The sequence below is a fragment of the Odocoileus virginianus genome, chromosome 3 (assembly GCF_023699985.2).
Source record: "Odocoileus virginianus isolate 20LAN1187 ecotype Illinois chromosome 3, Ovbor_1.2, whole genome shotgun sequence".
Lineage (NCBI taxonomy): Eukaryota > Metazoa > Chordata > Mammalia > Artiodactyla > Cervidae > Odocoileus > Odocoileus virginianus.
The window spans coordinates 59,352,092-59,365,508 of NC_069676.1; the positions used below are offsets into that span (position 1 = coordinate 59,352,092).

Here is a 13,417-nt window from a genome sequence, read left to right on the forward strand (position 1 = left end):
TTCCTCATCTATAACTTCATCTATACAATGGGATGAATAATAGTATATCCTTACAGGATTGTTCTGAAGATTACATGAGTTAATGCATATTCAAATTTTAGAATGGCATTCTTGTCATTATCATGTTATTAAGATTATCTGGAAAGATGAATATTGAATTTACCTTAGGGAGTAGGACTTCCGTGTCTTTTAAACATCTCCCTTTGTGGTTTAAATATTTTATGGCAAACATGTGTAATGTTTATAATGTAAACAGACAAACCAGCAAGTTTATTTCAAAAGTTAACATTAGGAGGTTGACATGAGAAGACTTTATTTCTATGTGTTTTTTTCTCCTACTGGCAACAGGCCTGCTAGTGACACATTCAGAATTCTCTCTGGCATCACTCAGATGGCTGCTGGGAACAGGTGTCTGAGATGCGTTGTTTGGGTTTCCCACAGGCCTTGTCTAGAGTGATGCGCCTGCTTGTAAAGGAGAGCTAGCTCGGTCCTTGCTGCCTCTCCCCGTTCTGCTCCCTGACCTCATCTGGGTATGTTTTCCTGGCCTAGAGGTGTTCTGAGAAGCCCTTGGGGTCTGCTTTGGGAGTGGCAGGTCCCGAGTTTGTGGCGAGGTTTCCGATGTTGGAGATTGGGCTGCCTCTCCAACCTTACATACAGAAGGTGAAGGGAAACTGGGGATTCTCAATCCTATGTGTTTGGATGTTAGAGCATGAGGCTTGAAAAGGTCTTTGGTCTGAATTCCAGGGACCGGCAATTAAAAAAAAAAGATGAGCCTGAGATTATGCTGCCTTTCTTCCTTGCCTCCCTGCTCAGTCATTCTCTCCCGTCATCCCCGATAGCTCCTTCAGTGGAGTGATTAGGGGACAAGGAAAGGATGTACTGCAGGGATCCAACTTTACCCTGAGACAGAGCACTAACCACACGCTCTTTGCCCAGGGTGGAAGGTAGTGTAATATTCCTCCTCTGTGAAGGGTGGAGATTAAACACTCAGACCCATTTATGGATGTATGTTAACTTTATATCTAGAACCACCTGCAGGAGATGAGCCTTTGATTATTTGAAGATGCAAACTCATCTCTTTTTTGCCTCCATCTTCCTCTTCCAGTTCAGTCTCCTTCCCGCTTTTCCTCCCAGGTTCATTCTTGGAATAACAGTGGCAGTACATGGTTAAGAGAATGTTTTCTGCAGTCAGACTTATCTTTGAATCCTAGTTCTGCTTCTTATGAGTTGCCTTACCTTGGGTACACTACATAACCTATTTATGCCTCAGTTTTGCCACCTGTAATATGGGAATATAATAATACTTATGTCTAAGGATTTGTGACATGAGGCACATGATGTTGTTAGCACAGTATCTAGCATTCAATAAACACTTGATAAATAGTAACGATTGGTATTGAGTGGTTGCAGTCAAGGCTGAGATGGAGCATCGTAAGGGAAGGAAGGAAGGGATGCCCGCCTGCAGTATCTGTTAACGTGAAAGATGTGCAAGCTCTGTGCCCCAGCAATTCCATTTCTGTTCTTGTTATCTGCCTGAAAAAATGGCCTATGTTCATTCACAAAGATGTAGGTTCACTGTGATTATTGCAGCACTGATTTCAGTGGCAAAATTGGGAAAAAGTAGAAATGTCCATCAGTACGGAAGTGGCTGGAAAACAGTGGGATATCCATAACATATGTTCTGCAGTAGCTAAAAGAATGAGGTGGAGATGTTTGTCTCAACAGATAAAGCTTTCCAAGACATGCTGATATGTGAACAGAGTAAGTTGCAGAATCATATAGGCAATTTGATTCCATGAAATGATAGCATAAATATTTCAATGAACAGTATATACAGTTCAATAGATAGTATATATAGTTCAATAGATTTCAATATATATTTCAACATGCATATATAATTATTGAACTATATATACTATCACTTTGTGTGTGTATATTTATATATGTGTGTGTATATATATACATATATGAATAAAAGTTATCAAGTAGGTTACCTCCTAAAAAAACAAAAGCTGGGAGGGACCTGGAGATCATCATCAAAGGGGATTTTAGGTTTAAGTCTAGTATTAACATTTTAAAAAAGAGAACATATATACATATACATATATACATATATATATATACTGTACAATTTAAAAAGGTTAAGAAGAGAGAAAGAAATAGCTATCTGGCTAAGAATCTGAAGACAATGACTCTGTCAAACCAAAACCCTGATGGGAAATACCCAGCTCATGACTCCTGTGGACCCCTGGCAGAGGGTGGAGGCTATTAGCCTGATAGCCATATCAGTTCATAGGGGCTGCAACTTTGAGAGGAATATATAAAGAGGGGTACCTATTAAGGAGGGCAATGTGTGTACATGTTAGGGATGTAGATATTCCAGCTGTAGGTGATGGATATATATATATATATATTCCAACTTTAAGAAGAAAGAGGCGGTGTTGTGAGCTAGGAGGAAGGAGGTTTGTATCTGAATCTGACTTAACCCTGAGATTAACAGTGTGTCTTAGGGAAGTCGCTTTTCCAAGTCTCAGTTTTCTTGACTCTAAAATGGGGATAGCAGCCACTGCCTTGTGTCTGTTTTTTTAAGGTGGTTGAAAAGTTCATATGGGGATGCAGGGGCGAAACAGTCTGTAGACTGTGACATGCTCTTGTAAGGGAACCCTGCAAGTCTCCTGGCAGCCAGGGTTGCAGCAGCCTTGCCGCATTCCTCTGGAGCCGGGGAGTGTTGCAGAACTGAGCGCAGAGCAGTAAACACGCAGCTCTCAGAGGCTGAAGATCTTGACAGTCACTCTATTAGATGTGTAAGATACTAATATGCTTTTTGGAAAGGATGACAGGTTAAAGGGTGAGAGAAGAAGGAAGGAAGGACATCGTTCTGAGGTCAGACAGATGACAGAAGGGACCCGGTCTCTGAAGATCTGGGGAGTCCTAAATAAGCCTCCAGTTATGCAGAGTTAATAGTACAATGTCCACAGGAAGGCTTGTCAGTGAGATCATCCTTGGAGAACGAAGCCACAGATTCCCTCCTTCTGACCACCTTTGATCTACCTCTTGCATCAGTCCCTGTGGACTCCGACTGCTGTGCCCCAGGGCCCCTTGGTGCCAGCATTCAAAGCCACTTCCTCAGATGCCCCTTCTCTTCATCCAGTCATCACACAATCGTCCTTCCCAGCTGTGTGAATGAGAATTTTTGGTGCACTGGGATTACCCCCCACCCTGGTGCGGAGATGCAAATAGCTCCCTGAGGGACCCTTCTGGAGGTGCATGTTTATGAGGGAGCACAGCAGGGGAGAGGGCCGAAGGAGGAAAGAACAGCAGCAGAGTCCAGGGCACAAGGGTGGTAGTAAGTCTGGGGATGAGCACATTTGTGTAGGGCCTCGGGCGGGCTGATGTGCACTCTTGAGGAAGTCATTTGTTCCCTCCCCATCTGCAAGATAAACGGATTGGTCTATGTCCATCGGGAATCCGAAGTCAGAATGGTTTAGGGCCTTGTTACTCAAACCTGTGGTCCACAGAAGCATCAGCATCACCTGGGGGCTAGAAATGCAGACTCTCAGGCTCCACCCCAGACTGCCTGAGTCTGAATCAGCATCTTACTGAGATCCTCAGGGGATCCACACACATTGATGTTTGAGAAGCTCTGACTTAGTGACTCCTGTTTCCCTTAGAGGTTCCTGGGTCCCCATCCTCAGAGATGCTGTTTCAGTTAGTCTAGTATGATGTGGAAGCTGTACGCTTGACAAGCCCCTCATAGCTAGATGTGAGAGCTGTTGAATTACAGAACTGCCCTAAGTCTCCATGGTTCTAGCAAAATATGATTCTCTGGGGGTGAATGGGTGGGAGATGGAGACTGACCTCTCGAGCCAGGGAGCAGAGGCTTGTTCTCTAGGGGCCTGGGGTTGCCCGGCATACGAGGCAAGAGAGAACGCTGCCCATTTCACGGCTGGGATAATGACTGTCAGCAGCTCCCCGTTAAAGACGGTAAACTCATTTAGCAACAGACACTGAAAAACAGCTGAATTCAAAAGCAGAGAGTGGTAATCTAATTGCACTGAATTAGCCTCGGGGGACTCGGACAATATCAACTTCAGAAAACCACAAAGGGATCCTTTATAAGGAGTTTCCAAAGCATCAGGGCCTCAGCACCCCTCATCAGGGCTTGCGCTACAAAGCACAGGCACTGTGCATATAAGCCCCTCTCCCCAGCATCTCAGGCATTGTTCCCTTCTAATGTGCTTTCTGAATGAATTTCCTGGCTGGCCGGATGGTGTTTTCAGTTGTGTGAGGCTGAGCAGGGAGTTGGTTCAGGCGAGACAGCTGGAGTTCAGGGCTGAGCGGCCTTCAGCCATTCAGTCCTGTGAACACCATCTGTGCCTGAGGACGGGTCCGTGAACCAGTGAATTCCTTGGTGGTCTTTCTGGCCCTGATATTGTCTTATTTCTGAGGTCCTTCTCATTTCTTAAAGCCAGAGTCTTACATAACCAAGGTGATTTCCTTTTAATAATCCTTGGTCGCATATGAGTCTGTGTGTTTATGTGTGTGTTCATTGCCCAATTTATTATCCAGTCCATTTCAGAGAAGGAAAAGGCATGAGTGGATGGGTATTTATGGCTCGACTCAGAAAATTTACAGAGATCAGATGATAATTTGGGGATCAGGAGCAGGTGGGGGGGCATGAGTATCGTGAAGATTTGTCTCTGACCTGCATTTCATTTATTTTCTGCAGCAAATTACAAATCCCAGTGCACAAAAGTAGCTTGAATTCCTTCCACATCCCTCCTGGGAGGTGGATTTCCAGTCTCTGCTTACATACCTCCACTGACAGGGACCCTCACTATAACTGAGGCAGCTGGTACACAGTTGACGGATCTGCCAGAAGGTTCCGAATTACATTAAAACAGAATTTGTGTGTGTGCATTAAAAATATATTTATCTATTAATTCCAGTTCTTCTCTTGGAGCCATATAGAATAATTCAAATCTAATATTTTCCAAATGGGGTCCCTGAGTACCTAGAGGGATTATGAAATAGTAATGAGGACTCAGAATCCATTTTAAACATTTCAGAGATTATCAAATTGCATATTTACTTCTGACAAGGCTCTATAGACTAACAAGAAAGCATCACACCTTTTCTTTTGTACTTTCTTAGGTTAACTCATTGTGGTGGCATTACTTATTACATGATGTTCAGTATTTCTAGCAGTTTGTCTTTGGTTAATAAAGATGGGGAAAGCAAGTTAACAATGGATGGGGTTTGGTAAACAAACTTTTAAAAGCTTAGCCTTATAGGGGAGGGAAAAACCTAAACAGAGTCACTGGCAAAAGTATAGATTCCTTTGGTCTCTTTCTCAGGCCTCTCTTCAGATCTCTAAGGAGAGTGATCAAACTTCATATTTTCTCATCATGCAAAGCATTTTCTGGGGAAACTGACATACTTATGGAATCTGTCAATAATCATGTCCAGATTGGGATAATTTCCAGGGAGTGAGGTTATTTATTATGGTCCTCAATTCTTTTAGACCTTTGAGCCTGAAGATAATTCTTATAATAATTGAAATACCCTGCTACCAAAACTGTTCTATTGTGAAGGAGATCGGGAGGTGATAATCATTGACTGGGACAGGGAAAATTAATTTTAGAGACAGTGATTTGTCAGTTCCCTTTATTTTATAACTGGGGAAACTGAGGCTGGAAAGGTCAGGAAATCCTCTCAAGGGCATGCCACTAGCTAAATTCTGGATCCTGGATCTTCTACCCTTGGGGCCAAGGCCACGTTGCCTAAAGCAGCAGAGAACCTGCAGAATAGTGTCAAGATGGCCAGGCAGGAGACAGTGCCATCCATCTTAAAAATCATTCTGGCTTCTGCCAGCTGATGAAGGAAATAAAGTTAATGACGCCCACATAAATGTGATGCTGTCGCAGGCCGCATGCACAGACTGTCTGGAGGGGAGCTCTGCGGGCCCTCTGACGAAGGAAAAAGGTATTTAATGGAGCTTTAAAAGGAGCAGTGTCTCCCCTTTCTGCAAGGACAGGGACTGGGGCATCTATTACCTCCGTCTCCCCCGCAGAGTGCCTAGTTTTGGACTAGGCACATTAACACAAGATAAATAAATGCCTGGTATAGAAAAGAAGGCAGTATTATCCCTGAGGTAAAGTCAGCTTGAGCCTTTGTGGGAATGGACCTCTGTCTTTTATGAAGACCTTATGTGAGTTGGGAGGTATGTTAGAGGTGTCGGAGTTAGTTGTTTGAGTGGATTGGTCAGAGAACTGAGTCCCCATGAAGGAAAGAGATTCATCAGAGCCATGCTGCAGAATAAGAGAAGAGCCAAACTCTCCAAGGAAGGCTTTCAAATAGTAGCCTAACTGCTCTTTCCACGGCTCCGCATGGTCGCGGCCTCTTTCATGAGGTGGTCTCAAAGATAAATTCCCTCCGTTTCCCCTGATAGGTCATTCCCAGTTTTGTAAGCATGCAGAAGTTATATGCTGATTCATGACTCCGTTTACCAGGTTGGCATTCTTCTCCAAACTGTCCCTCAGGAACGAAAAACATGACATTTTCTCTTCCTCAAGCTCCCTGAGTCCTCAAAGAGGGTAGACTGACATTTTGATTGGCCCTAACACAAAGTTGCCCAAGGGGCATCTTTCCTTGGGAAAAAGTCCTTGGCTCGTTCCAGAAGTTCCTAGACACTTTCCGCAGTGCCCCAAATGCAGCAGGTCAGATTTGAGGAGGAATACAGCTATGCTACCAGGAGGAAAAGATCCAGGCTGTCATTTGCTCCTATTGGCAAGCTTGGAGAATGGGAAGCCAGAAGAGCCACTTCAGAAGAAAGCTCATTTACCTTCAGCTGGGTGGTTTTTCAGGACTGATATATGAAGCAATCTGTTTACCATGCTCCTTTTGACCCCAGTGAGGCAGAGACAGCTTTCCTTCAAGGTTTTGATGACCTTTCTTAGCCAGTGAGTACCATATTCAGTACAAAACCCTGTGCAAGGAAACACCTATGGGTCGGCAGACAGAAGTGATAATAAAGGAAAGCTGATCATCTTTTGGGAAAACCACCCTGGGTTAGACTTGGTTTATCTCCTCTGCCTTTATTCCCATCTCAAGCACAAGCTAGGTCTTTGTTTGCTTCACTCTTGTGCCTATTGTGTTCCAGGGGGGCATTTTCTTAAGGAAAGGACTTTCCTCCTCATTACAATTGGTTCATCAGAGTCTTAGGTTAAATATTTGGTCATTCTATACTGGTGGTTCCCAACTGTGGGAAATTTTGTGCCCTCCTCCCATCCCAGACTTCTGGAGACATTTTTGATTGTCATGACTAAAGGGAGAGAGGGCTATTGATGCCAAAGATACTGTTAAACATCTTATAATGCATAATTCAGCCCTCATATCACAGAATTTTCCAAAATGTTCAAAATGTCAGTAGTGCCAAGATCGAGAAACATGACTATATACCATGGATCTATTTGAGTTACTCAGAAGGTGAGAAAATATGGGGATCACCCTGAGCCCTTTCCCAACCATAAGGCAGTGTAAGGGCTCTGGGAATCAAACCAAGTTTCCTTCTACTTCAAAAGAGGTTTGAAAGGAATATGCTTCCATTAAAACAAAAACAAAAACAAAAACATATCTTTGCTTATTGCTTTTGACCAGTCTGGATATAAAGGCCCATCCCAAACTAAAAACAAAGAGACAGCATTTAGTTTATTGAATACTTGAATATCACTCATAGAATTTTAGAACTGCAGGTTTTTTAAAATATCTGGACAAGAACTTCAGCCAACTCACTTCATTTTACTTACAGGGACAGAATTAGTAAGCATTGCAATGCTGTGTGTCCCCCTGTACCCTCTTATCTCTTTCCCCTCAGTTTTTTCTAAGACCTCAATTCATTCTCTTTGTTGGCACTGTGAAATTTCTCCCTCACTCACTTTGAGTGTTGGTTTGTTTGTTTTGCTTTCATTGTTGTCATTTTGCTGGTTATGTGTGGATGCAGCAGCACTTCTGTCATCAAGAGCCTTTCCTTTCCTAGCCCTCAGATTTCCCCAACAAGGTGAGCAGCTGGCCTTCATTTAATCTAAGGACTACCTGGGTGCCTGGGATGATTGGATTGGCTCATTGCAACATGGTACCTGTCCCCTGGGGGAGAAGGGGTTATTCACATGGTTATTCACTGGTTCTGCTAGAGAACCAGTCTCCAGTTACATCTACATACATTCTCTTGAGCCCCCAGATTTTAACACTTCTGTATTTTCACCTAAACTTTAAAAAATGAGTGAGTTAGTAATGAAAATGCCAATTAGACATAGACAGTACTTTCTCTCCTTGTGACCTTTTAATTTTTCTCATCTCTCTGAAAAATTGCTGAGAGTATTTCCCTAGTTCAGTTCTTATATTTCCTATTTTATGTTTCATGTTCTAAAACAACCTTTATTCCCCAAATAACATAGCCATTTCTGTATTTTGAAAGTGCAATAGCACAATTCCCTTCCCAGCTCTCCATAGTTATGACTCTTCTTTCCTTATAAACACATGGCATTATATCCCATATCCATTGTAGCTCATGTCTGCCTTGTCGCAGGTAGGGGAAGGGGATGTGGAGTTATGTGTCCTGATAAGTCACCACCCATGATTTAAAAAATTAACAGTGGATTCCTAACCTTATCTAAATGACTACAGTGCCAACCTTTCAGACTGTCTTCCTATTGTGAAAGACAATGTCTGGGAGAAGAAAAATCAAGCATTACATACTGTTCATCAAGAAAAAAAGGAGTTGGAAGGGAGGATGTGCTTGGTCCTATTAATTTGCTCTTTAATCTCTCTGGTTCAGTTCTGTCTCAGAAAGCCAAACAGAATCAATTCGCCTACAAATGTTACCAAGTACCCCACCTCCACAGCATTTTCCACTTCTACTGTGTATGTAGAAGAGAAAGAATTTGGTATTGTTCAGAGGATACTTCCTGCCCTTTAGCCCATAAAGTAGCTACATTTCACAAGGCCCTGGATTGTTGTACTTTAAAAATTTGACTCCTTGAGTATTCGTATTCTGAGCTATGAGCAGAACCATGGCCTATCAAATAATTATTTGAACTGGAGATTAGAAGCTTTAGCGATGGGTATCTCAGAGAAGGAGAGAGGTCTTTTCTTCATCCCAAGAGAAATACATGAAGAGAGGCTCACATGTAGACCCTTACAATCTGGAGAGAGGTGTCATTCATTTAATAAACCAACTACTGGATTAATCAAACCAACAATTCATATGCAGAATTCACTATAATGTAAAAATGAAAAAAAATCCAACAAGAAATATTTGCTGCAGATTTATGATGGGAGAGACTAATATGTGTTGGTTTACTTATTTTAAAAAATAACCTAGAGTGGATTTTTCAAGTGACTGTTAATCCAATGTGATGGTAAAACATGAGAGGCAGACATCTAAAATGAAGATTAATGATCCCTGCAGGTCATGGGAGAAGACTAATTTTTTTCAATTCATGTAAGTGGAATTTATCATAACCATCTCTGAAGATGGCATGATTCACCCACTTATGAAAAGACTGTTTATTTCAATGCTTCCTGAAGAGGTGATTTTTCACTTTTCACTTCTGCTAATGTAAGAATGCTAAGCCTATGGGCAGAAAATTTTAACCTGGGAGGTGGTGGCTGAGGGAACTCATTTCTGAGTTGGAGATAGGCATAAATTTAAAAAAAAAAACAAAAAAAAATGAGATTTGTCCATCAATTCAAGATCTGCAGCTAGCAAACAGAGTTTGGAAAGATGAATGGGAGATAGGAGGGAGTCAAAGTTTCAAAAGAGAAATGTGTTCCGGAGTCTGTTCCTGAGTAGATTCCCCTCTGCACCAACGTTCAGAGCTTTACAACCTGAGGTCGTAACGCTATTGTTTCCAATCACTGAGCCTCAGCAACAACCCCCCACCCCCACACCGCAGAAAAACAAAACAACAACAAAAAAGGAGAGAAAATAATATGTTCTATGTCCAGTGGGTTCGAGTGCAACCTTCCCCGTCACCGCTAGTTGTCACTTGGCTCCCAGACGGGAGAGCTGAGGTTTTCGGCACTGCGGTTAGAGAGAATGCAGTCCTAATTAAACTGAGTAACTCCTAAAGCTCCCCCTTAAAGTCCTCAGCCGAGTGAGAGTCGATATGCAGGGGGTTTGGGGGAGACTGATGGGGCAGGGAGTGTAGCAGGAAGAAGGACAAACAAATCGCAAGAAACAGGCAAACAGCTGCCAGGGCGGCCACTGTCTCAGACCTCCACGCACAAGCCAGACACCCTGCGGGCGGTGGGGGGGCAGGGGGGAGTGAGGGAGCGGGGGATGGAAGGACCCGATTGCCGCGGTATACAGCACCCTCCTCCCCCCGAATGAGGGGTTCACGGACAGAGTCAGCCTCCATGCTCCTTTCCCCCATTTCCATCAGAGCGATGTGGTCAGTAAAAAAATTGCATACCTGAAGAATACAATGGTCTCCCAAAGGTAGAGTCGAAGAGTATTGAAGCTGTACATTTTTCAGGTCCTTGTGCTTTGTAGTCCACGAGTTATGGGGACAAAAATGTTTCAAACTGGCACTTACAAAACCTGCGAGCACTGCTGAAAAAAAATAATCCAAATCCTAAGGGGAGGTGGGGAACAGGGGCGCGGAGGGAGAGCCCCAGGGGAAATCGGGGCGAGGGGGCTCTAGGTACCACGGACAGAGGCAGCCTCTCAGCGTTTCAGCACCACGGAGAGCGTCCAGCCCTGCTTTTCAGGAGCGCGGAGAGTATTGCTGTTTGTTAAACTCCAGCGTGTCTGTTGGCTCCCTGCGGCGCTGGGGAGGCACGTTTGGGGGTGGGTATATTTTCTTTTTTACCCCTGTTTTTCTGTTTAAACGGCCAGCCCCGTGAAAGGAAAAAAAAAATCTGTGGAGATCAGAGCGCTGGCCTCAGACCGCTAGATTGGGCGAGCATCCTGGGTAGGGAGATCAGGGCGTTATGCCCCTGGGCTGGCCTGAGGGGGTTAGGGGCGAGGGGAAGCGATTGACGGTGTTGCCTTCAGTTAAATCCCGGGGAATGTGCCAGGCTGGTGCATCACCACCGAGTCCGGGAATCTCGTTACCCTGCCTGCGTACCCGTCTGCTGTCGCCTTGCGATCCCTGTTCTGTGGTCCCCGCCGAATAAGTTACGATCGCTGCAGAAGAGGTGTCCCATTGCTTGGGCTGCAGACGTGAGAGAACTCAGGGCAAGTTTCAGGGGCTGCCGGGGTCCATGGCGACCCCGAGGGGCTCAGGAGCCCAAGGCTTCAGATGCATCTCGGCTTTCTGAGCTCGCCCATCTTCCTCAGGCCAGGACTCCTTCAGGTCTTCAGACTTTCTTACTGCATTAATTTAACAAACTGGTGGCGTGGGGGATTGGTGGTGGTGGCGGGGGGGGGGGGGGGGGGGGGGGGGCGATGGCTGAAGGGAGGAGGTGGAGAGAAAAAAAGGGGGGAAAAACTCCTTAGTATCTTCAAACCCTCCCACTAGAGGCGCTCATTGGCCCGTGGCTGCGAAAACCAGATCTTTTCCCAGTGTTTGGCCAATCGCGTGTTAGACTCTGGGTTGAGTTTAACGCTTAGAGTGCTGAATGAGATCCGTGTCTCCCCTCTCCATTGCAGGTTGGTGGTGGAGTGGGGGAGGTTATAGAGTTAATCTCTCGAGGTCTTTCAAAATATTGCCTTTATTTTTAGAGAATGTAGTTGTATGTTAGTGAAGCAAATACAACGGGTCCCAGTTCAGACGTGCCTTTGGGCTCAGTTTATCATCTTGAAAGGGAAGTATTGAACTTGATCTCTGAGTTTTTTTAGAGCTCTGAAGTAGTATGGTTTGGCTCCAGGAAAAAAAAAAAAAAAAGAAAGGAGGAGAGGTTTCAGAAAGAAGTCTGATCTATAAAGAAAGATTCCCCACCCCCTCTCTCCCCAGGACCACTGCAGCAGGAAAAGACAGAAGAAATTCCTTGAGTGGTTTACTCAGTCAAGAGGGAGCAGTCCTGGCCTCACTGCAAGATATGTCCTCTTTCTACTGGGCAGGAGACAGTTTCATTTACATTCATAAGCTTGGGAAACAGAGCCTCTCAGAGCTGCGGTTTGCTACAAAGTAATGGTAGTGCCAAGTTGTAAATACAGGTATTCAGTACTTACTGCTCCCATTCTCTGTTTTTTTCTTCCCCCTGCTTCTCTGTTTCCCCAGCTTATTTAAATCTCAGAAACCAGCTATACATTTCACTCTAGAGCCCAGCTGGGGAGGTGGAGTTAATCAGATTTTCTCCAAGCTATCGGACTTTAGTGGATTAATAGCCTCTGCAGGATTTTCTGGCTGATTTGAACTGGCTGGGACACTGGGGTCTCTCTCTCTCCCAGCCTACTGAAAGGAGGTAACCCCTCCCTCTTACCTAGTAGCTTTAGGAATTCCTTCTTTGGAGTTTTTTGAGGCTGAATAGCCTCCAAAATAACCTCCAAAATTCTCCCTAGAATTGTTCTTAACAGCTTATTTCTCTCCAAGCTCAGGCTTTCTCTGAGCAAAGAAGTCTGGAAAACTTTGTCCACTAGTCTCCTATCAGCAGGGATTCTCCCCCTACTTTGCACGCTGTGACAGCACACCCTTCATTACTTCCTTTTCTATTGGCTCCCCCACACCAGAACACTGATAAGTTGTTTAGAACTTCCATGAAATTCTGACTAGTGACTTAGTAGGAAACTTTGCTTTGAAGGTGAATAGTCACATGAGTCTGATACAAATTTATACTGTCAGTCTGTTATCTATCTACTCCTATCTATCTATCTATCACTAGCCTTGATTAGTATGCCTTCAATGCACCAGGCACTGTTGTGCACTTACATAATCTCATTTACTTCTTACAGTCATACCTTGAAATAAATTTTATCTTTGTGAATGTGTTTCTATACTTGTTTATGTGCCCACTAGTGAGTTTGCTTGGGAAAGACAAGCACACATATTTCTGGGGATATAAACTGGTTTACCCCACCTGCCTAATTCTGAAGTGAATGTGAAATGTATATGTGTATTTGTACATTTGGGTTTGTGAATGGGTTTCTGTCCACATAGGCATGTATGTTTGCATCTATCTGTGTCATTGCTGTGCCCCTGGAGGTACTGAAGTAAACTGTGAGCTGGCAACTTTGTTTTTGCTCCTGACCTGGCTAGGAAACTGCAGGCAGGTGGGGATGCAGTGTAATACAGTTAGTTTTTCTTTTCCTTTAAGAGATGCTGTGTGTGTGTGTGTGTGTGTGTGTGTGTGTGTGTGTGTGTTGCTGTTTATGGGTGTGAATGGCTCTAAGACTGTGGCCTCTGCAGGAGATGAGAGTAATTATTGCCTGTTTTCTAGTAGGCTTCTGTTTAATGTGAGGCTTCTACTTTTA

The 13,417-nt window shown here is 44.1% G+C and overlaps 1 protein-coding gene across 2 annotated transcripts in view; it reads right to left on the reverse strand.

The window, feature by feature from the left end:
- Nucleotides 1-10,871, reverse strand: part of GLRA1 (glycine receptor alpha 1) — a 90,044-nt gene extending 79,173 nt beyond the window's left edge. For both annotated transcript variants that reach the window (XM_020880917.2, XM_020880916.2), the window contains exon 1: nt 10,476-10,871. In XM_020880917.2, the coding sequence (XP_020736576.1) occupies nt 10,476-10,531 (56 nt within the window). In that variant the 5' untranslated portion in view covers nt 10,532-10,871. The remainder of the gene's footprint in view (nt 1-10,475) is intronic.
- Nucleotides 10,872-13,417: the final 2,546 nt, after the last annotated feature.